This window comes from Maylandia zebra, linkage group LG14 (assembly GCF_041146795.1).
Source record: "Maylandia zebra isolate NMK-2024a linkage group LG14, Mzebra_GT3a, whole genome shotgun sequence".
NCBI classification, from domain to species: Eukaryota; Metazoa; Chordata; class Actinopteri; order Cichliformes; family Cichlidae; genus Maylandia; species Maylandia zebra.
In genome coordinates, this window is record NC_135180.1 from 29,234,518 (window position 1) to 29,255,546 (window position 21,029).

Here is a 21,029-nt window from a genome sequence, read left to right on the forward strand (position 1 = left end):
ACAGAGTTTTTAGTACAGCACCATATACCTCCTTGCCCCGAATTTTACCTAGTGACTGCCAAAAACTTCCAGCAACCATTCACCAACTGGTTGGAGAACATAGATTAATGAACAAAGGCCACTTACCAGTCTCTAGGGCATAGTTAATAAGAACAGTTTATTGTTAATTCTGTTGAGTTCAATTTCAGTTTAGGTCAGTGTGCATCTGAATTGAACAAAAACATTCTCAAGTCTTTCTTCATTCGCATTAGAAAAATTTATTTTGGTAATTTTCTCACAGTCATTTTGACAGTTCTGTTTGATGAAAAATTCAACTTTGACTTGGCTTTTTATCATTTTAGGATCACGTAGGAGTGTGCTCAGTAATGGTTGGTGGTTTTTATTTATTTTTTCTTAGCAGAGGATAAATGGAGAGCAGTGTTGAGCAGTCAGGAGTTTCACACCACTTTGTTGTGGAGGCTGGATTGTGTGCCTGCACTGTGTTACCAGCTACACAGCTTCAAAGTTAATGTCGCCAACCTGAAAGGAAAGTTATAGAAATATTATCTTATTTTGAGTAATCTGGTGATATTTACAATATTAATGAGCTAAATTCAATAAGTGAACATTTAAAAAGTTGAAAATAAGAGAAAACCTACAAACCTGAACATGAGGCGGGGCGCTGAGCACGTATGTGACAGCACTGGCAATGTCTTTTGGTTCCAAAGGCTGTCAGAGAAGTGAAAAATGCTTAATAACTTTTATCAGAGTAATCATATTAACAATCTATAAACTGTGAGATTAATAATTATACCTTAAATTCACTGTACATAGCAGCTACTTTTTCAGGTTCATTGCTGTGGAGCCGTGATACAAATTCTGTGTCCACTAAACCAGGAGAGAGGCTCTGTAAAAAACAAAAGAAAAACAAAGGTAAAAGAAGTGTGATTGTGTGTCGACTTCGGAAAGTATTGTAAATGTGTCTCATAGCAGCTGAAATTGGTTTTAAGGGCACTTTTTGGGTTTATCAGTGTTCTTTAAAACCTTACCGTGGCTCTGATATGAGTTTTTTCTGCACGCAGCTCCTGCCTCAGGCCCTCAGTCAGCGCGGTTACAGCGAACTTGGTCGCCATGTAGAAATGTAAATCGGGAACGGGATAGACATGATGTCCACCCACACTACAACAGAAGAACATTTCACTAGGTCAGCATTTACCAACATATTTTTTATCTGATTTCAGGATCACATCTGTGTTTTATCCTTGGAGGAGGAGTCCTCTTTACCAAAGAAATGAAACGAGTGAGCGCCACTGGCATCTTAATAAAATGTCACCCTCTTCCTCCTCATCTCAAACTCATCTACTGAACTGGATTCCAGGATTGAATATACAAAAATGTGCACAAATATGCCTATTTATTCCCAATATTGGGAATAAAGGCAAATCTTTTCATTCTCACTATTGAAATCTCCACAGTTTCCATTCACTTTAGGTTAAGAGTCTTGGCATCATCCTAGACAGCTCACTATCCTATAAATCTCACATTAATGATCTCACTTGTTCTGCCTATTTCCATCTACGCAACACGGACCGATTGTATCCTTCTCTTTCCACCCAGTCTGTATCCTTTCTTGATCATAGTATAGTTACATCCCACACTGTCTATTGTAATTCTCTCTTGCATGGTTTCCCCCAAAAATCCCTCCATAAGCTTCAACTGGTTCAAAACTGCGCTGCCCGCATACCAGCACATCATCCATATCCTTCAGGAATGTCACTGGCTCCCTATGAAATTCTGAATGGCATACAAGTTTCATCTGATTACCTTCAAGACCCTTCATAACCTTGTTCCTCCTTACCTTTCTGACCTGTCAAGCACTACCTCTTCTGCCCGCTCACTTCGATCTTCTTCTTCTATCCAGCTTGCCTTCTTTCCCCCTCAGCACCATGGGAAGCAGAGCTTTTAGCTGCTCTGCTCCCAGCCTGTGGAACTTTCTACCTCCAGATATAAGAAACATTGGTTCTCTCCCCCAGTTGAAATCTCAACTTAAAACCTCTCTGTTCAAGTCTGCATGTTCGCTGTGAACTTATTGTTTGTATATTTTATCTTGTTCTTTTGATTGTTCTTTGTTTGCCATTAGTGTTACCAACAGAAGCTCATAATCTCAATCTGAATCTGAGCATGATTATATTCAAAGATATTTGAAAGATGTTTAAATCATCAGACTTCACAGGCATGGCCGTCGTTGATCATCAGTAAATAAAACTGCACCTGTTTATGTTTATGATGTGCCCATCATCCACATTTCTCTCTTTCATTGACTGATAAGCTTCACGTGCACACATGCTCAGTGCAAGAACGTTTACCTGCAAGAAACCATGCAGAAAAATAAAAAGTAAAAATTATTATAATTATTATTATTATTTTAATGGGCTAAATTGTTTTTGGTGTTTTGCTGCTGTAACAGAATAATTCCCCAACTTTTAGAGCTACATAAAAGTGATAATTTTATTTCATTCAATATTCTGCAAAGAAAACATTCCAGTGAATGTATTTCCACATACCGCACACAAAATATTATTGAAGTCTAAGTCAAGATAATTGTTTTCTAAAATATCTGAGCTCTTACGTCCATCATGTTCTTCCATCCACTGCTTTTGCCATTTATCAACGGCTCTGGCTGTGCCAGACCAGCATTGTTGATGCACACGTCCACGCCTTTGTGCTGATTTTTGATCGCTGCAAACATGGACAGAATCTCCTCCTCTTTGGTCAAGTCACACTTGAAAGGAACCAAAACACCAGGGTGGCCGGCGCTCTGACACTCTGCTGCCAGTTTCTGAAAACAAAAAGCAAAAGATGATACCTTCATAGTCACCATCGCATTCAGATTCTTGTGGTAAAAATACTCTGGTAAAAGTTGAATTATCGATTAAACTCCTTTACTAAGATAAAAGAGAAAAATTCCAGGCTCTGAAATGAATTCAAAGCATAAAAGTAAGAAGATAGGGACATTTCAATTATTTTGCAAAGGAAACATAACCTTGTACAACTTCAACATAATAGCAAAATTAGACATGGGAATGAAAATAATGAATATATGAGTATAGTCAGGGGCTAAAATGGGATTTGCAGATGTGAGAACCGTAGGATCACTGTAGTGGTTATAAGAGTGTGAGGAAATTAATCAAGAGTCACAATAGGCTCTATTGAGAGATCCAGCAGATTTTTTTCTCTACAGGCTGTGATCAGCTGACCTGTGCTGTGGCTGTTGACCCGAGGTTTACTGCTCTTTGTGGATTTACACAACTCATCAGTATGTAAGTAAGTAAAGTTTATTTATTAAGCGCTTTTCATAGACAGGTAGTCACAAAGCGCTGCACACAGATACGATAAATAGCAAAATGCACAGTATACACAATATAGAGTTTAAATGTAAATTAAAAATATAAAAATGTAAAAAGCATTGGTCAACAGAAAGCTTGTTTAAACAGTAAAGTTTTTAACTGGTTTTTTTTTTATGTATGTAAGATATCATGTCTGACTTCTGTCTCCTATACTGCCAACATACTGTTTATAATTTTGTTCATTATGCTGCATAGTACACTACTTGTATCTGGTATTGTGCAGCTCATTTTAACCCATGCATATTGACCAATATGTACAGCATAAATGATTTATTGTAAAACAAAAAGTCTGTCGCTTGACAGCCATTATATGATGTCCACTTGACAGAGCTACATAACTGCATATTTGCATAACATTAAAAAGTCCTTTGCATTAGAGTTTTACATTAAGTGTTTCTCTTCTGAAATCAAGTTTGTTATTTCAGAGCAAACCTGTAATTTCCCCACGTCCCTGTCGCAGCCCACCACTTTCATACCGAGCCGGACCAGCTCCACGGCTACAGCCGCCCCGATCCCAACCGAGGCTCCGGTCACCAGAGCCACTCTGCCCCGCCAGCGCTCCATCACAGACAATTGTAACCAGCTCACGCACCAAAAGTATGAAGAGAGGGACGTGCCAAGATAGATATCCCTGACAGAATTAGTTTCCTCTGCGTCGTGAGCGCTCACCAGGTAGGGAGAACGGATCCAGTTGACTCCACCTCCATTCCAACCAAATTACTTGAAAATAGTAAGTAGTTACTATTACTTCTCCAAGAAGGTTATCCAGTTACTTTACTGATTACGTATTTTTAAAAGTAATTATTTCATTTTAAAAACATGATACACAACCTGAATACGTTATAAAGCAATAGACCTTTCAGCCCAATTAGATTTTTTTCTGCATAATCCATCTAAAATTGGATCACTTGAAAAATCCTCTTTTAAAAATTGGTTTTATTATTTTTAATCTTTTAACTTTATGCACATTGCATCAAGCAAAAAGTGACATAATATGGAACAACCTATGACTTGAAGAAATTTGTGTAACATTTAAACCTATTTTGTGCACATTCAGGCATGTAAAAGAAGCAATTTTTTTGGTGTTTATATTGTTTGTCTGTGATTTGGACAACCAAGCCTGTGCTCTCAACGCAGGGGAAACAAATTCTGCCGGGAACAACTACCTTGACATGACTGCCACAATAAAAACTGAAGTGAGTGAGCTAATTAATTTGTAACATTCTGTATAATATTAAGTATTTGTGACCATTCGGCCTCTGTCAAGGATTTCCTCGCTAAGATTAGAGACAATATGGGAAGAATCAATAATTCCTCAGTCATGCTCTATACAGCAGCAAAGAGACATTTAACTTTCAGGGGGAAATGCTTTTTTAGGATCAGTCCTTCCATTTTGGACAAATGAAAAACTTGTGGAGGTCATCAGCATTTCATAGCTCAACAACCAAGAAGGAAAGAAGGCGTGATTTGGTAATACTTTATACCAGAATTGTGACTCGCAAATTAAGAACTTCTGAGGAAGTTGAATTTTTAATCATGAAAGGTTTTGTTTTGTTTTGTTTTTTGGGTTTTTTTTTGTAAAATAAAAAACTACACCAAACATTGTTATTATATTGGATACAGAAACCCTGTTTTAACAATTAAAACTTTAAACGGCCATTTTTGTGCACCAACTGATAGAAATGAACTTTTACACAGAGTCAGGTTTACAGAGTTATAATGGATGATGAATTGCAACTCACTGGTTTTATAGTAACATATAAACATAAACTGGCTGCCATCCCAGTTTCTTGGTCTCATCTCAGCATGACACAGCAGAAAAAACTTCATTATTATTAATTTTATTATTATTATTGTTATTATTATTTGTGGCAGTATATTAGTAGCAGCAGTTGGAGTATTTTAAATAGGATTTCTCTTTAAAGAACACGTGTGGATAAAAGAAATATCAAGTTTGTTTGTAGACCAACACACATGCTTTCTCTTCTCTGATTGCCTTTTTTGTGTGTTTATATTGTTTGTCTGTGATTTGGACAACCAAGCCTGTGCTCTCAACGCAGGGGAAACAAATTCTGCCGGGGACAACTACCTTGACATGACTGCCACAATAAAAACTGAAGTGAGTGAGCTAATTAATTTGTAACATTCTGTATAATATTAAGTATTTGTGACCATTCGGCCTCTGTCAAGGATTTCCTCGCTAAGATTAGAGACAATATGGGAAGAATCAATAATTCCCCAGTCATGCTCTATACAGCAGCAAAGAGACATTTAACTTTCAGGGGGAAATGCTTTTTTAGGATGAGTCCTTCCATTTTGGACAAATGGAAAACTTGTGGAGGTCATCAGCATTTCATAGCTCAACAACCAAGAAGGAAAGAAGGCGTGATTTGGTAATACTTTATACCAGAATTGTGACTCGCAAATTAAGAACTTCTGAGGAAGTTGAATTTTTAATCATGAAAGGTTTTGTTTTTTTTGTTTTTTGGGTTTTTTTTGTAAAATAAAAAACTACACCAAACATTGTTATTATATTGGATACAGAAACCCTGTTTTAACAATTAAAACTTTAAACGGCCATTTTTATTAATTTTATTATTATTATTGTTATTATTATTTGTGGCAGTATATTAGTAGCAGCAGTTGGAGTATTTTAAATAGGATTTCTCTTTAAAGAACACGTGTGGATAAAAGAAATATCAAGTTTGTTTGTAGACCAACACACATGCTTTCTCTTCTCTGATTGCCTCTGAAAGAAATAGATGTTGTTAGTGTCATCACAATATGTGCTCAGCGCCTCTCTGCATGTTCAGATTTCAGATTTTATCTTGTTTCATGCTTTTTACTGTGGCTTATTGAACTTTCCCTTTAATTGCATTTTAAACACAAGCAGTTTACTCATAATAAGATAACACTGGTATAAACATGGACATACTGATGTATGGAATTTAAACCATGGCTGGTTGTTAATGAAGAGCACAAAATGTCCCAAGAAAACACACCAATGAAGGTCATCACTATTGTGCATTTCACAGCTCTGCTTTTACAGTGGGATGCAAAGGTTTGGGCAACCTTGTTAATAGTCATTATTTTCCTGTATAAATCGTTGGTTGTTACAGTAAAAAAATGTCAGTTAAATATATCATATAGGAGACACACACAGCGATATTGGAGAAGTGAAATGAAGTTTATTGGATTTACAGAAAGTGTGCAATAATTGTTTAAACAAAATCAGGCAGGTGCATAAATTTGGGCACTGCTGTCATTTTCTTGATTCCAAAACCTTTAGAACTAATTATTGGAACTCAAATTGGCTTGGTAAGCTCAGTGACCCCTGACCTACATACACAGGTGAATCCAATAATGAGAAAGAGCATTTAAGGGGGTCAATTGTAAGTTTCCCTCCTCTTTTAATTTTCTCTGAAGAGTAGCAACATGGGGGTCTCAAAACAACTCTCAAATGACCTGAAGACAAAGATTGTTCACCATCATGGTTTAGGGGAAAGATACAGAAAGCTGTCTCACAGATTTAAGCTGTCTGTTTCCACAGTTAGGAACAAACAGAGCCGCTTGGGGTATGCTAAAGCACATTTGGACAAGTCAGCTTCATTGTGGAATAAGGTGCTGTGGACTGATGAAACAAAAATCTCGATTATTTGACGATATTTATTTAACCCTTTAAGACCTACCATAGTACCAAGTCCGCCAGAGCTTTTTTTTTTTTTTTTTTTTTTTTTACATGCTGTAGTGCCATTTGTGGGAGCATTTCAAGTTGCTATACATCAATACAACTTTTATAGCCCATATTTTAATAATATGTCTGCATTAAGTCCATAGTAATTACATTAATTGCAAAAAAGTGCAATAAACTACAAAAAAATTGAAAATCGTTTTTGGTTTTTTTTTTAACATATATTTCTACTTGGGGAAATTTAAGAGGCTTATCCCTCAAAACTTTAAATACAAAAGTCGCAAAAAATAGTTTACAACAGGAAATTTATTTTGAGTGTCTTCATAGTTTTATTTTGGAGATACAGCAATTTTTATATACACTGCAGGAAAAACAAAAAACAATCCTATGATGCAAATTTGCAAAGAAAACAGCATGTGCATCAAAATAAACTATTTCCAGCAGTGCAATTCGAGTTCTAAGCATCCCAGAAACTATTCAGAAAAGTCAAACATGACTTATGAAAACACCAGTATAGGCTTTTAAGGCCTACAAGTAAAAAACTACATTTTCCGCGAAAATGACGTCACTTTCGGTTTCGGACAGGAAATGGCAGACATGCGACGTTGAAGTCTTTTTCAATGTGGGAAGTGTTATGAACAGCTGATCGATCGGCAAAGCCTGTTTCTGGAATATTATGTTTTTGTTCCTGCAAGCGCTTTTTATGCAATTTTTGCAAAGCTATATGTGGAAGGAAACCATGACCGAGGACAAGCTGAGGGCATAAGATGTAAGTACAACTCCTCCGGTTTCTTATGCAAAACAAATTATTGCGCTAGCTTACGCGGTTCAAGTTCTACAGGGATTTAAAGGGTTAACAATAACAATGTATTGAATAATGATTTTAAAAAATAATATAAAATAGTGTGCAAATACTGATAACAGTGCAAATGTTTGCAATATAAAAAATAAATGAAAAATGTAAACATCTATGTTTAGTGAACTTTGCAGTGTTGCTCTGTGGTGCAGCTATGACACTGTAGCAAAGTTTACACACTATGTCTACTTGATCCACGTCTGACTCCGCGAACCCATAATGTTTCCACACCACTGAAGTTTTTTTTACCTCTCTTTTCAACCAAGGGCAGTCACTCTCCTCTCCAAATAACTTCTGCTTAGCTTTCCGAGCTTCCCTCGGGTTCTCTTAATTGTTGTGACATGTGTTCGAAATGCAGAGAGGTGCGCTGGATTTGGCACACGGAGCAGCGCGAGAGTAAAGCACGAGGGAGGGGCTAATAATCGGCTCAGTCATTTTTAATGATCGTTGAAAGCCCAGATCATAATCGTGATTAAAATTCGATTAATTGAGCAGCCCTAGGACGGAGATTAGAAGCTGGGAGCAAAGGCAGGCTGACATGCGTGTTGAAAAGACCCATATCCGAGCCACAGTAAGGCTTTAAAACACATTGTAACCAACTGGAAAAGTGCCTTGAACACAAGTATAAGCTGCTGTGAGACACATGCACAGTACCTCCAACAGTTCCTTTATCATTATCTCTTTTTGCAGAGCATTTCTCCTGGTTTAGTGGCGACAGAATTCATATCACGGGCCAGCAGCAAAAATCCTGAGGAAGTCGCTGCCCTTTATGCTACAACCAAGGTAAAATTATTAATCCTGCAGTTCGTGGAGTGTTGGTATGATTATTCAGATACAAATAAATGAAGCACTTTGCATTTCTCTAACAGTCTCTGAAAACAAAAGACATTGCCAGTGCTGTCACATACGTCCTCAGTGCCCTTCCTCATGTTCAGGTTTGTGCTTATTTTCAGTCTGTTTGGACTTAATAAACATTTTAAATGACAACAGATCATAATCATCATCATAATATAACATGATCATATAACATTCACATAACTTTTCTTTCAGATTGGAGAACTTCTGGTTGAACCTATACAGCATGTGTCATGTTGCCCCAGCAACCCCAGGACCAGGCTAGTCTTCACATTAAAGTGGTGTGATTCGCTCATCTGACTACTCAACACAGCAAGATCAATTTACAGAATACAAACAAAACAGGGAGTGTATTGTGTGTGTGTGTGTGAGAGTGTGCGTGTGTAGATAACAAAACCCTCTAAGACTGAGACACACACACAAGCATGTTCACTCTCAGGTGGGTTGTGTATGGTTATCTGACACTATAAAACACACACACACACACACACACACACACACACACACACACACACACACACACACACACACACACACCTGCCTCTATGTTTCTATGCCAATCAATCAGTCTACACATAACTACTTCAAAGTGTGCTGAAGTAGTTAAGTTTCATAGTAGGGTGGGTTTGAAGAAGGCTTGAAGACTTCTCCATTCATTTGAAAGTAAAAAAAATAAACTAAAATGTTAAATATCTAAATATGTTTAAAAGTTACAAAAAAAGAAAAGTTATACCAGTGTAGTCCTGAAAAGGATGAATGTTTCGATACTGGAACGGTTTCTGTAGCACAAAGTATATGCAAGTAGTTAAGTTTAAAAAAACTTCTCAAAAGCATGTAGGTGGATCTAAATAATATGAATGGTTATTTTTTGGGGAAATTTGCTCAACTTCATTATTCTCTTTGGATTAAAGATTTTTGATTTAAGAAACAGTAAAGAATCTCAACCCCAAGCATAATAACACTAGGTGCATCAGGGCATCTTGGATAAGATGTGCTAAATGAAATATGAAATACTATTCTTTGAGATTCTGATCAATAAAGGAGTTACCTAAAGGAATAGCTTACAACTGTACCACTCCAAGCACAAAGTAAACCTTTCACGATACCAAAATCCTTCAACTCTCACAGGTCATCACTGATCTTAAAATGTCTCTGGACAGTTTTTCTAAGTAATGAGTAATATATATATATATATATATATATATATATATATATATATATATATATATATATATATATATATATATATACTCAAAATTTTGAAGCTTCAGCACAAGAGTTTATCAGAGCATGCATGATTTGCCAGAAACATATTGCACAGGGAAACCTCAGGCCTAAAAGAGGCTTTTCCCCAACACCACCGCACCCATTTCACACAATCCACATGGATTTTATGGAACGGAACGAATGTCAAACATCAAAATACGCTCTAGTAATTGTGAATGTGTTCTCAAAATGGCCAGAAATCTATCCAGTAAAAAGAGCAGATGCAATCTCAGTAGCAAAATGTTTATGCAACCATTTTATTCCTACTCTGATAAAATCAGACAAAGGCCTGAGTGTTTGGGCCTGGTGAAGATGTGGATGCGACTAACCCAGGGTTCGCAAAAGCTCACACCCTTTGAAATCGTTCACGGGAGGCAATTTCCGCTGCCTCTCACTAGTGAGCCTATTAATAAGTCTATAAGAGAAACCACTCTAGCAGAGTGGATGACTAAATTATTTGAGAATAAAGAGATTGTGCTAACAATAAACTGCCGAGCGATATCTCTCCAGTTTCTTGCAGGTTGCAACCAGGTGATTGGATCCTGATCAAAGTACTCCAGAGAAAGAATTGGAGTTCACCAAGGTGGGAAAGCCATCAGGTCTTACTCAGCACACCAACTGCCTGCAAAATAGCAGAAAGACCATCTTGGATCCACCAAAGCCACTGCAAAAAAGTGAGTGACAACACAAGTATAGACGCCGGTTCCCCCGATCTCTCTCTCTCTCTCTCTCTCTCTCTCTCTCTGTCATGTTTCGGCCGTGTGGCAGGCAGAATGAGGACCCAAATTGCAAACTCACAGACACGGGGGATAAACTCAAAATGCAGCTTTATTGCTGATAAGTGATAAACAATAACGATGATACAAAAGCAATACAAAACTACACTAAACTGGGAAAAGCTAAAGTAACATATACCGGAAGACACGGGGAGAACCACACACGGCATGAGGGAGAACGCGACGCCAAACAGAGGAAGACGCAGACAGAAATACACAGAGGGTTAACGAGGAAAGTGGGAACACACGGGGAACACAGGTGACACAGATAACCATAACGAGACAGGGCGGGGTGAACATAACGCTGACGGGTACAGGCACAGAGGTTCAGACAGGAGGAGAGAGAGCACGGGGAGAACGCAGACATAACGGGCTGGGGAAAACATAGATATATATATAGAGATATATATAGATATATATATATAGATATATAGATATATATATATAAACAATTCATTGTTAAGCATGAATGCCACTTCAAGTACCTGGTGCTAACAGTCAGTATTGAGTGATTTCTTTTATGCTTAAAAATGAGGGATGTGCCATGGTTCATGTTTGTAGTGAGAGATCTGCTACCACAGGCCCTCTCACTCTATGGTAGTCTGCCCTGCGACAGACTGGCAACCTATCCAGAGAGGCAAACAACCATTCACACCCAATGGGCAATTTGAAATCACAAATTAACCTCACCACTGCATGTTGTTGAAGTGTCTCACAAGCAGACACGAGGAGAACCACCAGATATCCACCAGATGCTGGATTTGAAGCCTTCTTGCTATGAGGCAAGTGCTAGCCACTGTGCTGCCTTTTCATGATTGTTAATATGCAAACTGTCATGGCCTCCAATCAAGAGAGGTGGGGAATGGTTGCAATCTCAGCATTGTAAGATTGTGAAAATGTACACTCAACCAGATGCTGGACAACAAACATTAGTATACTTTAGTTTGTTTAGCAAGACTTTTCATAACATAACCTCATGTAAACTGAAAAATTAATTAATGCAAGCTTTAAATTCTCTAGTTTATCAAGTGTCACTGAGAGTGGTTACCTTTAAATATAACATCTCTTATTCCTCCCCTCTCCTCTTTCTCACATATTTTTCCATCTCTGAATGAAACTATTTCACATTCTTTACTCTCCATGAAAATACAGCAGCTGGATCTTTAGACTCACTGCTTAACAACCTGCACAGAAACAATTTGTGTGTTTGCTGATACTTGTTGAACTGTGAAAAACTACCTGCCACTTTGTGTCCACTCCTCATATGCAACACTAGCTACATATTGAAGTGTCATAACTACAACTTAGGGAAATCTGCACAACATTAGATCTGCTCCACTTTAACCCTTCAGTATAGAGCTATAACTCATAAATTTGATTTTTCTTTGTGCTTTCTTCATCTTTTCAAATGTGACAAATAGCAGTGATGGATACACCAATAGGCCTGTCGTTAATGACTTGTTGTTCCCTCCATTTAGATTTAAAATCAGTTTGATGTTTTCAGGGGTGTAGTGACGGGTGTGACGGTCCTGGGTTGTTTGACCCAATGTTTGGAGTTTTCTTATGATATTCATTGTTTATGTTTAAGTCTTATTTAGTTATCTAAGCTCACTTCTATTATGCTTAGGTTGCTGTTATAGTTCATTGTTTCTTAGATCTCCCTTTGTGTTATCAATCCCTGTGTGTAAGTCTCTCTCGTCGGTTCATCATTTTAAGTCTGCGTGTCTTAACCTGTAATGTTTCATTTCTGCGTGTCCTATGTTGTCAGGCTCATGTCATGTATGTGTCCCGTTTTGTTTTCTGTTTTATTTTGAAGAGCTCTGGTGTCCCATGTTCATTGTGTTTAGTTTCACTTCCCCTGTGGCACCATTATGTTCATTCTAATCAGCTGTTTCTCCATGACTTCCCCTGCTCGTGCCATGTTTTCCTGGATTTTCATACACTCAAGTCTTCACATTTTAGGTTTTTCATGTCAGATTTACATGTCCATGTCTATGTCCATCTTCAGGGTTTTTTATGTTTGGCAAGTTCACCCAGTGAAGGTTAATGTTTAATTTTGCTGTTGCTTCTTGTTTTGTCCAGTTAAAACCAGCCTTTAATAAATAGCTCGCGTTCAGTTAATATTAAGTTCATTTCCAAGCATTGTTTTGTGTGCATTTGGGTCCTCTATTCTCCACTCCACACAGTCTGCAACTGCTGACTGTGACAACAGGAAATATTAGGTCCCCTCAGATTTGTTAAACCTAAAGTTATGAGCTTTTTTTGAAAATGTCAGAAAGAGTTGTGTTAGGATGACAGGAGTAAAAGTAAAAAGTTGCCAGTACAAATAAAAAAAGTCAACTTAAGTGCTGTAAAGAAATATTGGTTCTTTGTCCATTTACTCTACTGCAGATCAAGCAGCAAAACTGCTAAAACTTTGACCTCCTACCTGCATTTCAATCCTGGTTTTTCCACGTAGCAGTGATTGTGTTGCAGCACAAGTGCACACCTTTGTGCTGCTTTTAGGTTGCTGTGAACTTGGATGTCCTTCTTTGATCAGGTCACACTTGTAATGCATGACAATGACATTGTGGGCAGCACTTTGACATTCTGCTGTGACTTTCTGAAATCAGAAAGAAAAAAGATTATAGACTTCAAGATCCACTTTGTGTTTTTAGCACTGTATGTGTATGAATCTGCAAATCCACTTAGCTGATTGTGAAGGTCTGGGGTGGGAACTTTTCCTAGATTTGACTGATTTATGTGAAGAAATTGCTGTTTCAGTACATGGGAGAAATTGCGCAAAGGTGAACTGTGTGTGCTGAACAAACACAAAGTTTTGTGCACCATTTATTAACAATGAACTCTTGCCAAAAGTCAGATTTCCAGTATGAATAGAGGGTGTGCTTTATAAAGGTTGATTAACATTTAGATAAATTGCCTGTCCAAACCTCTCTGTTTTATATAACCATGACAAAGCTAAAAAAAAAAACAAAGAAAAGAAAAATCATGATATTTAATCACAAATAACACTTAAATAACTTTTGGCAAAAGTTCATTGTATTTTAGTATTTTATGTATTGTGGGGATAGGTTAATTGATTAATCCAAATTGTCACTAGGTGTGAATGTGCGAGTGAATGTGAGTGTGAATGGTTATCTGTCCCTATGTGTTGGCCCTGCGACAGACTGGCGACCTGTCCAGGGTGTACCCCGCCTTTCGCCCTATGACAGCTGGGATAGGCTCCAGCGCCCCCCGCGACCCTGAAAAGGATAAGCGGAAGCGAATGGATGGATGGATGTATGGAAAACATGTTCTGACCTCAGGGGCTAACAGTAGAGGTCAAGGTCAAATGCTTAGCCCACCTAACTGCTAACTAAAAACTGAAAACTAACTGCTGCTCTGTCTCTCTATACAGCACTGACTCAACAGAAATCTGCTGTGTCACCCCGATGCCTCAGGAACCCCTCCCTCTCTGATCCCCCCAGGAACCATACCCCTCCCTCTCTGTTTTTAATTCTCCTCCCTCCACAGACCCCCTCCCTCTAAGGGAGAAAACATACATTTTCCCCCCACCGGTTGCATTTTGTCACACATATGGAATCCAATACACACTTCCGGAGTACCCTCCCCCTCACCGGATGCAATTCATCGCGCTTATGGATCATACACTTCCGGAGTACTTCCGGTGGGGTCAAAAGGTCAAGGCTAGGGCCATCAATCAAATTGGAGACATAAGCAGGGTACACAGTCAGAAATAGGGGTACGGAAGGGGTACATTACTGTGCCCCAAGGTACAAAAATGACATTAATACAGTCTAAGGACAAATATTGGACCTCGGGGTAACTATCTGTACCTTTTTTAGCGTCTGAAAGGTACATACATGTTCCTTAATTGTGAAAAGTACTTATTTGTACCCATTCTTTCAAAAGATAAAGTACAGGTTGATTAAGCTCTTTTTGATTAGAGGTTGTTTTTTTTTTATTCTTTTTGACAGTAATTTATTTGCAACTGTATTGATATAAGCATATATTTTAGTGTTTTTATTTTTTATTATTTTCATTGCTGTTGTTGTTTTTGTATTCCCTGAACCCCCCCCCCCCCCCCCCCCCTTATTTTTAAGCTGCTTTAAGAACAATGAATTTATTTGAAAGAAAAAAAAGTAAAAATGCATTTAAAATTTTTTTTAAGAGAGTGTTTTTTTTAAAGTATAACTATTTGGACGAATTGCAAAAAAGCACCCTTATTGAACTCGGAGTGCGAGTTGAGCCCATCCTCACAACATCAAACAAAAAGTAGAAGAAGAAACTCAACGAATAGCTGGTGGATTCTAGAATTTTCTGTAAATGCAGCAGGTGCCATTTTGTTTTATCAACGGAGGGAGATGGATTACGAACTTGCAAGTCCTGGTGTGCTCTGTTCACTTTCAACCGAGGAACTCTTAACAAAAATACAAGAGTGGGGCTTAGATGTCACCGAAGCTGAAGCTCAGCATTTCAGAGGTAAGTTTTATTTAAAGAAAAATGTAGCGTAATTACTAATTATTGGTTTAGCCTAGCTTAACGTATATTAGCAATTTAGCTAGTTTCGGCACTCTCTTAGCTCAAATTATGTCTTTTTACAAACGTTTTTACAAACGTTTCATGTGTAAAGTTGAGGTCACAGTTCTGAAAAATGTGTACACATAGTATTTGTATAAGTTTGAACTTATATATGTGGTTCGGCCACAGTCTATGGGTTCGGTAACCCCTGCGCAGCGGAACGGCGCGAAATTTGATTCCCTGGTAGCTGAATGCAGTTTACCGTTAGTGTATTAATGGTTTAATAAAAAAACGTTTTTACATCCATTCCAAGGCCATCAACACACATGGGCGGCTGAATATAACGTCTAAAGGAAATATCTTAACACCGCACTTGTTTAAAATATAACAAGGGTGTCGCAGCTGGGGTTTGATAGTCGCGTTTTAAGCAATGTGGGAACTTTTTCAGCATGTAATCTGAGCTTGTAATACGGTCCTGCGGGTGTTATCGCTATAAGTAATCGGTCTGAAAGAACAGACGGCAGTAACTGTCGGAAATCTGGAGAAAGGAGTCACCTTAGTAGTGAATATTAACAAATTACAGCATTCTAGTCTTTTTTTTTCTTCCAAACTTGAAAGGGCACAAAAGCATGCTCAGACTCTGCTCTCCTGTGTCCAGTAGTCCCAAACAAACATCTAAATTTAAAAATGAAAACTTTGCATATCAAGAGGATTCACTCTAAAGATTTGCTTTATTTTATTTAATTTACTGATTTTTTTTAAATGAATATTTCTTTGAACTGAAAGAAGTTGTACAAAAGGTTTTAATGTGTGTGATATACGGTTTTTACCCATGTAAAAATGTGGTGATAAATATTCTTACATGGAATTTAGAGTTTGTACTACCATTTATCTTGCAGACAATGAGGTTGATGGTGACACAGTTGACTGCGGTCTTACTGAGACTATGGTTGCATACCTTTTCCAAGGATCCTTCAAAAAGCAGGTTAAATTCAACCAATTTGTGTCAAGGATGAAGGAATCTTCAGTGACACTGACTCTACAGACTGTCTCTCCAGAAGACTGGCAACCATCTACTTCGTCAACTTCAATAAGGTATTTTCTTATTTATAATGAAGTTAGTATGTCTGAAACATACATGTTGGCTGTTATGCACTTTTAGGATTTAGTTAATATGATCATTGTTTCTACCATATGTATTGTTACTGTAGTGTTTTATACTTCAATTCATGCAATAAAAACAAACGCTTAACTGTTTTCACAGCAATGAAAATACTTTGAGACTACCAGCGTCTTTTGAAATTCCAAGATTTCCCAAAAATCTCCAACTAAAACTGGACAACAAAGAACCGTGCCATAAAAATCCAAGGGACAGACACACAATAATCAGAGTTCTATATGAAGCTGTGGCACAGTATACTATGAAAGTTAATCAGGGTAATGTTAGCTTGTTGCTTTAGAAAAAGCTGAATCTGTCATATTGAAAATAAACGCTACATTACTAAGAAACAATAACTGACACTTGATAAAGTTTGTTTGTCAGCAGTTGCTCTAACACTTATGTTTCTTCTGATATTACAGGTATCCCACAAATTCTGAATATGTGCAAGCTGTGAAGACGCTGGTAATGAAGTATCCTTTCCTCAAGGATCGTGAGGGAAATGGTTATGTAAGTTAAATTTAAAATTTGCATAAGGTTCCTTCAAGATTACAAAGTAAAAGTGAAGCTTTTTTCAATCTTGTTTTGTTAGTAAGACAATCTGTAGCCTCTCAGTAGGTTTGTATGAAGTATGTTTACTGATTCTTTGTTGGGTGTATTTTGTGTAGATTGTTTTTACAATAACTTATGTTTCTGTTCAACAAGCACACATGGCATATGTCTTTGAGACGTAAATTCAAATCAGAGCGGGCACCACTAGTCGACAGTGAGGCAGTGAGGCGTTGTAAGGAGAAGTTTGGTTCTACGAGGAGAGGGCAGCCTAATAAATGTCAATGAACAAGTCAGAGAAATGTTTGTCAGGTTGGTGTGAGGGACATCTTGAGCTATAAAATGTTCTTGCCTCTGTTATTACATCTAAAACTAAGGATTAGGGATGCAACTGTACCCCTTTTTTTTTCAAACCGAAACAATACCAATACTTGGATTAGAGCACTTGCTAATACAAAGTACCAGTGCTAATACTTCTACCTCACAAAATATTATTAATTAGAAGGCGCTAAAAGAGGGTGAACTAGATTAAAAAAAACAAAAAAACATTTTAAATATGACTCCAAAACTAAAATTTCAAGTTAACAATTAAGATTTTATGTGAAATTATTTCAGAGTTTCCATATTTTAAATATTGGTTCATGGTATCGGTTAACTTTAACCGATACGAGTTCTTTGTGATGCACAGATCGTGTCAGCTCTAATTGTATATTTAGTCTTATGTTGGGTTTCTAATCTGTTTTGACTTTCTCTTCTCACTCTTGCTTTCTTTCAAGGGACCATGCGTCCAAGGAGAGGATTTATTATCCATAGACGCCCACTTAAAGGTCTTACAGTGCCAATTAGAGCAGGGCGATATGGCCAAAAATATTTATCACGATATATATTTGAAAATTTGCGATAACGATATAACTGACGATATAATTGATGCGAGACAAAATACAACTCCACAACATTACTAGCGCAAAAAGACAACCTTCCATTTATTTTCACGTAAACAAGAAGCTGGTTTTTATGTACATTAAAGCTTTATAAAAATGTAACAGTGCAAATGCAAATTCCTTGCTGAAAGTTTAACCCAAAGGCATTTCCAGTAGAAATGGGCTGACATATCCTGAGCATTACCATGTATAATATCCACTGAAGTTAAAAAGAGGTGCTTTGCAACATTAAACTGCAGTGTGCAGTACGCATTTTTCGGACCATAAGGTACACGGGATTATAAGGCACATTAAGCGAAACAAAGCAGTCAGATAAATCAAACTTTATTAAACTCATTCTTCTTGCTTCCTCCACTTCTGTACCATTGATTCATTAATGTTGAATTCTCTGGCAGCTGAGCTATTCCCATGTTGTTGCAGTATATTAATGACTAACCTCGTATTGTGGATGGATTATCTCAGTTGTTCTCCTGACTGAAGTTTGGTCCGTTTACAGCATCCTGCCATGCGATTGCATTTGTCTCTAACCATGAGGAACCTTCACGTTAACTTTTATAAGTGGAAAAGTGTTAGTGTTCGTCCTCCAGTTTATGTTATGCTAACATAGCTGTGTCGCTAGCGATCACGTAGCACATCATTATATACCAGCTAGCCCAACTTCAGTAACCCTACAAACGTCACTGCTGTTTAGTTTCCTGTCTTCATTTATGTTGGAAGTGATAGCAGAGCTGTACGTTTGAATTTTTTCAGAAATCTCTCAGTCAGAACATGCAATATCATGCTTAGGTAACTAGCGAAACTAGCGAGCTAACTTCCGCTAGCTTCCTGCTAACTTCTAACTCCGTTAAATGTAATAACTTTTGTTTTCATGGATGCCTGGAAGTTAAACTTTATAGTTACACCTGGTAAAGCAGCAATGCTGATCGTTTTATTAAAGATCAAAGAATTTAGACAGTTTTCAACTCTCAGTGATGCTGCAGTGTTGTTTGACCTGAAGTCAAATATACGGAGTTTGGGACCCAGATTACTCCCAGATTTAAGAGCATCTTAGTCCGACAAACACGACAATAACAACGGCCGCTTGCATGTTCTGCAAAAAAATGTGCTTTGTTGTGTATCTGACGGACAAACACCAAACCAGTTCCACATCACGGAAGTTGCACCATTTTTACAAACCAACAATCGGCCATGTGCGTATGAAAACAAAGGCACTGCGCATGCGCGTTTTACTCCCATTCTATCGCGATATTTCATTTTCCTATCGTTGCCTAACATTATACCGGTATTACCGTGAACGGTATAATATGGCCCAGCCCTAGTGCCAATATCAGAAGATGCAACCAGATACGATGGTGGTTCATAACCGTGTGCAGCAAACGTTTGCTTGGCGGCAGAAAGAAATTGCAAATGGTATGCCTGTGGAGGATGTGTTGAAGAAGTACCCCTTCTTAGGGATGCCTACTGGTGTAAGTCAGAAAGCTGGATTGAACTTGGAAATAGCTGTCACATTTAACATGTTTATAGTAGTAAATTTTATTTGCCCTTGACCTTGTTTTCTTCATCTGTCCCTCTTTCCTTTTTTCGTATGTTCATGTAACTTCTTACAGTATTGTTGTTAAATTCTATAAAAAAAATAATTATGCAGCACCATACATAATTAATATCAACTTTAGATTATTTCATTTTCATACACTGTTATTTTGTACTGAAAATGAATTTTTTACTTGTAGCTGTGCAACGAACTCGGGTGGATCCAACCAACAACGGGTAATGTAAGCCAGCGATTTCGTGAAGGGCTCTCATGTGTTGCAGCAAAGGTGATTGACCTTACACAAGGGAAAACCCCACTCTACCAGCTCTACCTTGATGCAAGAGAGGAGGCTCTCACTGATGACCTACCGGGTATTTGCTTTTTTTTTTTTTTTTTTTTTTTTTTTTTTTTTAAACTTCAAGGCTTCCATTTTATATAATTTTTATAGGTAACTGGAAATGCCAGATAAAATGCATGGGTAATCTTGTGTTTTGTTGTTCTTTTGGCAGATCTTGACACAAGGGCTGCACTTTTATTCCTGCCATACGTCTTCAAGGAGAAACTGGATCTCTTTGTCATACTTGGAGAGGTGTGTGTATTAAAATATTTAGTCTATATAAAAGGAAAACAAATGTATCTTTTGTTAAGAGACTAATATATTGCTTTCCTCTACCTTCTCTTTTGACTTCAAAGGTTCATCCTAAAACCCCCTATCCAACTGTTCAGCTACTTCATGAAGACTGGAAACCAGTGTTCTCCAGAAGCGCTCCAAACATTGTGAAGTTGGATGGCAGTGAAGTGTGCAGAAGCTCGTGTATTTTTGAAGGAATCATCTCTTCTTTCTGCTTGTATTTTGTCTTCAACCTTGCTTATCCAAAACATCTGAAGAACACCCTGATTTTTCTCCAAAAGTACATTGTGAAAATAGATGAGGGTGAGGACCGGCCTCTGCCAATCACAGTCACCAGACAAATAAATCTTCTGTATTGACCACCATGCCTCAGCCATATCAGTGCTCCAAATGTGGCAGAAGAACCTTTAGTTTGACAAAGCTTATTCAGCACATAGGACTTATTCATTCCCATGATGCCAATTTTGATATAACCTGTGGACTCAGTGACTGCTGTTCTTCCTTCAAAAAATATGAATCTTTCAGACGACATGTGTATAGGAAACACAGAGAACAGGTGTTGTGTTAATATTGACACAATGTGGGTCTTTTGTGGAAAAATTCTCATTCCTCTGTTATATGACAACCATTTTCATTCATACAGTGTTAGAGTTGATAGTGAATGGACGTTGCTAAAACCTGGACAGGAAATTGATGTTGCAGCTTATGACACATACTCTGTTGATAAGTTTGTATGTAACAGTTAAGCAATGTATTTAAGAAGGTAATAAATGTGACAAGTATTTTTGACTTTGTATCTTCAATTTTTCAAATCTTGAGAGGAAAAATATAGGAAATCTGTGTGTAGATACTGAACCTTTAGAAAGA

At 37.6% G+C, this 21,029-nt stretch overlaps 3 protein-coding genes across 9 annotated transcripts; 2 read left to right on the plus strand and 1 right to left on the minus strand.

Moving 5' to 3' along the window:
• Positions 1 to 233: 233 nt before the first annotated feature.
• Positions 234 to 3,966, minus strand: LOC143412373 (dehydrogenase/reductase SDR family member 11-like). Its single transcript, XM_076873318.1, has 7 exons — positions 3,819 to 3,966; positions 2,609 to 2,818; positions 2,251 to 2,345; positions 1,029 to 1,158; positions 794 to 886; positions 643 to 708; positions 234 to 519 (listed from the first exon to the last, which is right to left on the minus strand). Exons 1-7 carry the CDS (start codon positions 3,948 to 3,950, stop codon positions 490 to 492), a joined length of 756 nt encoding a protein of 251 aa, XP_076729433.1. The 5' UTR covers positions 3,951 to 3,966; the 3' UTR covers positions 234 to 489.
• On the plus strand, positions 2,607 to 14,906 carry LOC112435914 (dehydrogenase/reductase SDR family member 11-like). Of its 7 annotated transcripts, none has more exons than XR_013092985.1 (9): positions 2,607 to 3,303; positions 3,799 to 4,116; positions 4,524 to 4,582; positions 5,429 to 5,505; positions 5,687 to 7,846; positions 8,624 to 8,716; positions 8,803 to 8,868; positions 8,984 to 10,728; positions 14,228 to 14,906. XR_013092985.1 is itself a non-coding variant. In XM_076873319.1 (8 exons), exons 3-7 carry the CDS (start codon positions 5,482 to 5,484, stop codon positions 10,587 to 10,589), a joined length of 294 nt encoding a protein of 97 aa, XP_076729434.1. In that variant the 5' UTR covers positions 3,991 to 4,116; positions 4,524 to 4,582; positions 5,429 to 5,481; the 3' UTR covers positions 10,590 to 10,728; positions 14,228 to 14,906. The 7 variants fall into 7 exon arrangements, 3 of the variants coding, with proteins under 3 accessions (XP_076729434.1, XP_076729435.1, XP_076729436.1); XR_013092983.1 differs by lacking the exon at positions 5,687 to 7,846 and having other exon boundaries at positions 2,607 to 2,976; positions 3,221 to 3,303; XR_013092982.1 differs by lacking the exon at positions 5,687 to 7,846 and having other exon boundaries at positions 2,607 to 2,892; positions 3,221 to 3,303.
• A 29-nt stretch (positions 14,907 to 14,935) lies between these two features.
• On the plus strand, positions 14,936 to 20,951 carry LOC143412483 (uncharacterized). Its single transcript, XM_076873311.1, has 6 exons — positions 14,936 to 15,312; positions 16,251 to 16,446; positions 16,933 to 17,020; positions 19,731 to 19,902; positions 20,041 to 20,120; positions 20,225 to 20,951. Exons 1-6 carry the CDS (start codon positions 15,195 to 15,197, stop codon positions 20,519 to 20,521), a joined length of 951 nt encoding a protein of 316 aa, XP_076729426.1. The 5' UTR covers positions 14,936 to 15,194; the 3' UTR covers positions 20,522 to 20,951.
• Positions 20,952 to 21,029: the final 78 nt, after the last annotated feature.

Excerpts from the sequence above, each read along its gene's own strand:
- LOC143412373 (XM_076873318.1), bottom strand. The coding sequence starts at position 3,950 with ATGGAGCGCTGGCGGGGCAGAGTGGCTCTGGTGACCGGAGCCTCGGTT. Across the intron at positions 2,819-3,818 it reads GGGACGTGGGGAAATTACAG|AAACTGGCAGCAGAGTGTCA; the intron begins GTTTGCTCTGAA and ends TTTTGTTTTCAG. Across the intron at positions 709-793 it reads CTATGTACAGTGAATTTAAG|CCTTTGGAACCAAAAGACAT; the intron begins GTATAATTATTA and ends CTTCTCTGACAG.
- LOC112435914 (XM_076873319.1), top strand. The coding sequence starts at position 5,482 with ATGACTGCCACAATAAAAACTGAA. Across the intron at positions 5,506-8,623 it reads CTGCCACAATAAAAACTGAA|AGCATTTCTCCTGGTTTAGT; the intron begins GTGAGTGAGCTA and ends CTCTTTTTGCAG. Across the intron at positions 8,717-8,802 it reads CCCTTTATGCTACAACCAAG|TCTCTGAAAACAAAAGACAT; the intron begins GTAAAATTATTA and ends TTTCTCTAACAG.
- LOC143412483 (XM_076873311.1), top strand. The coding sequence starts at position 15,195 with ATGGATTACGAACTTGCAAGTCCTGGTGTGCTCTGTTCACTTTCAACC. Across the intron at positions 16,447-16,932 it reads ACTTCGTCAACTTCAATAAG|GTATCCCACAAATTCTGAAT; the intron begins GTATTTTCTTAT and ends CTGATATTACAG. Across the intron at positions 17,021-19,730 it reads ATCGTGAGGGAAATGGTTAT|CTGTGCAACGAACTCGGGTG; the intron begins GTAAGTTAAATT and ends TTTTACTTGTAG.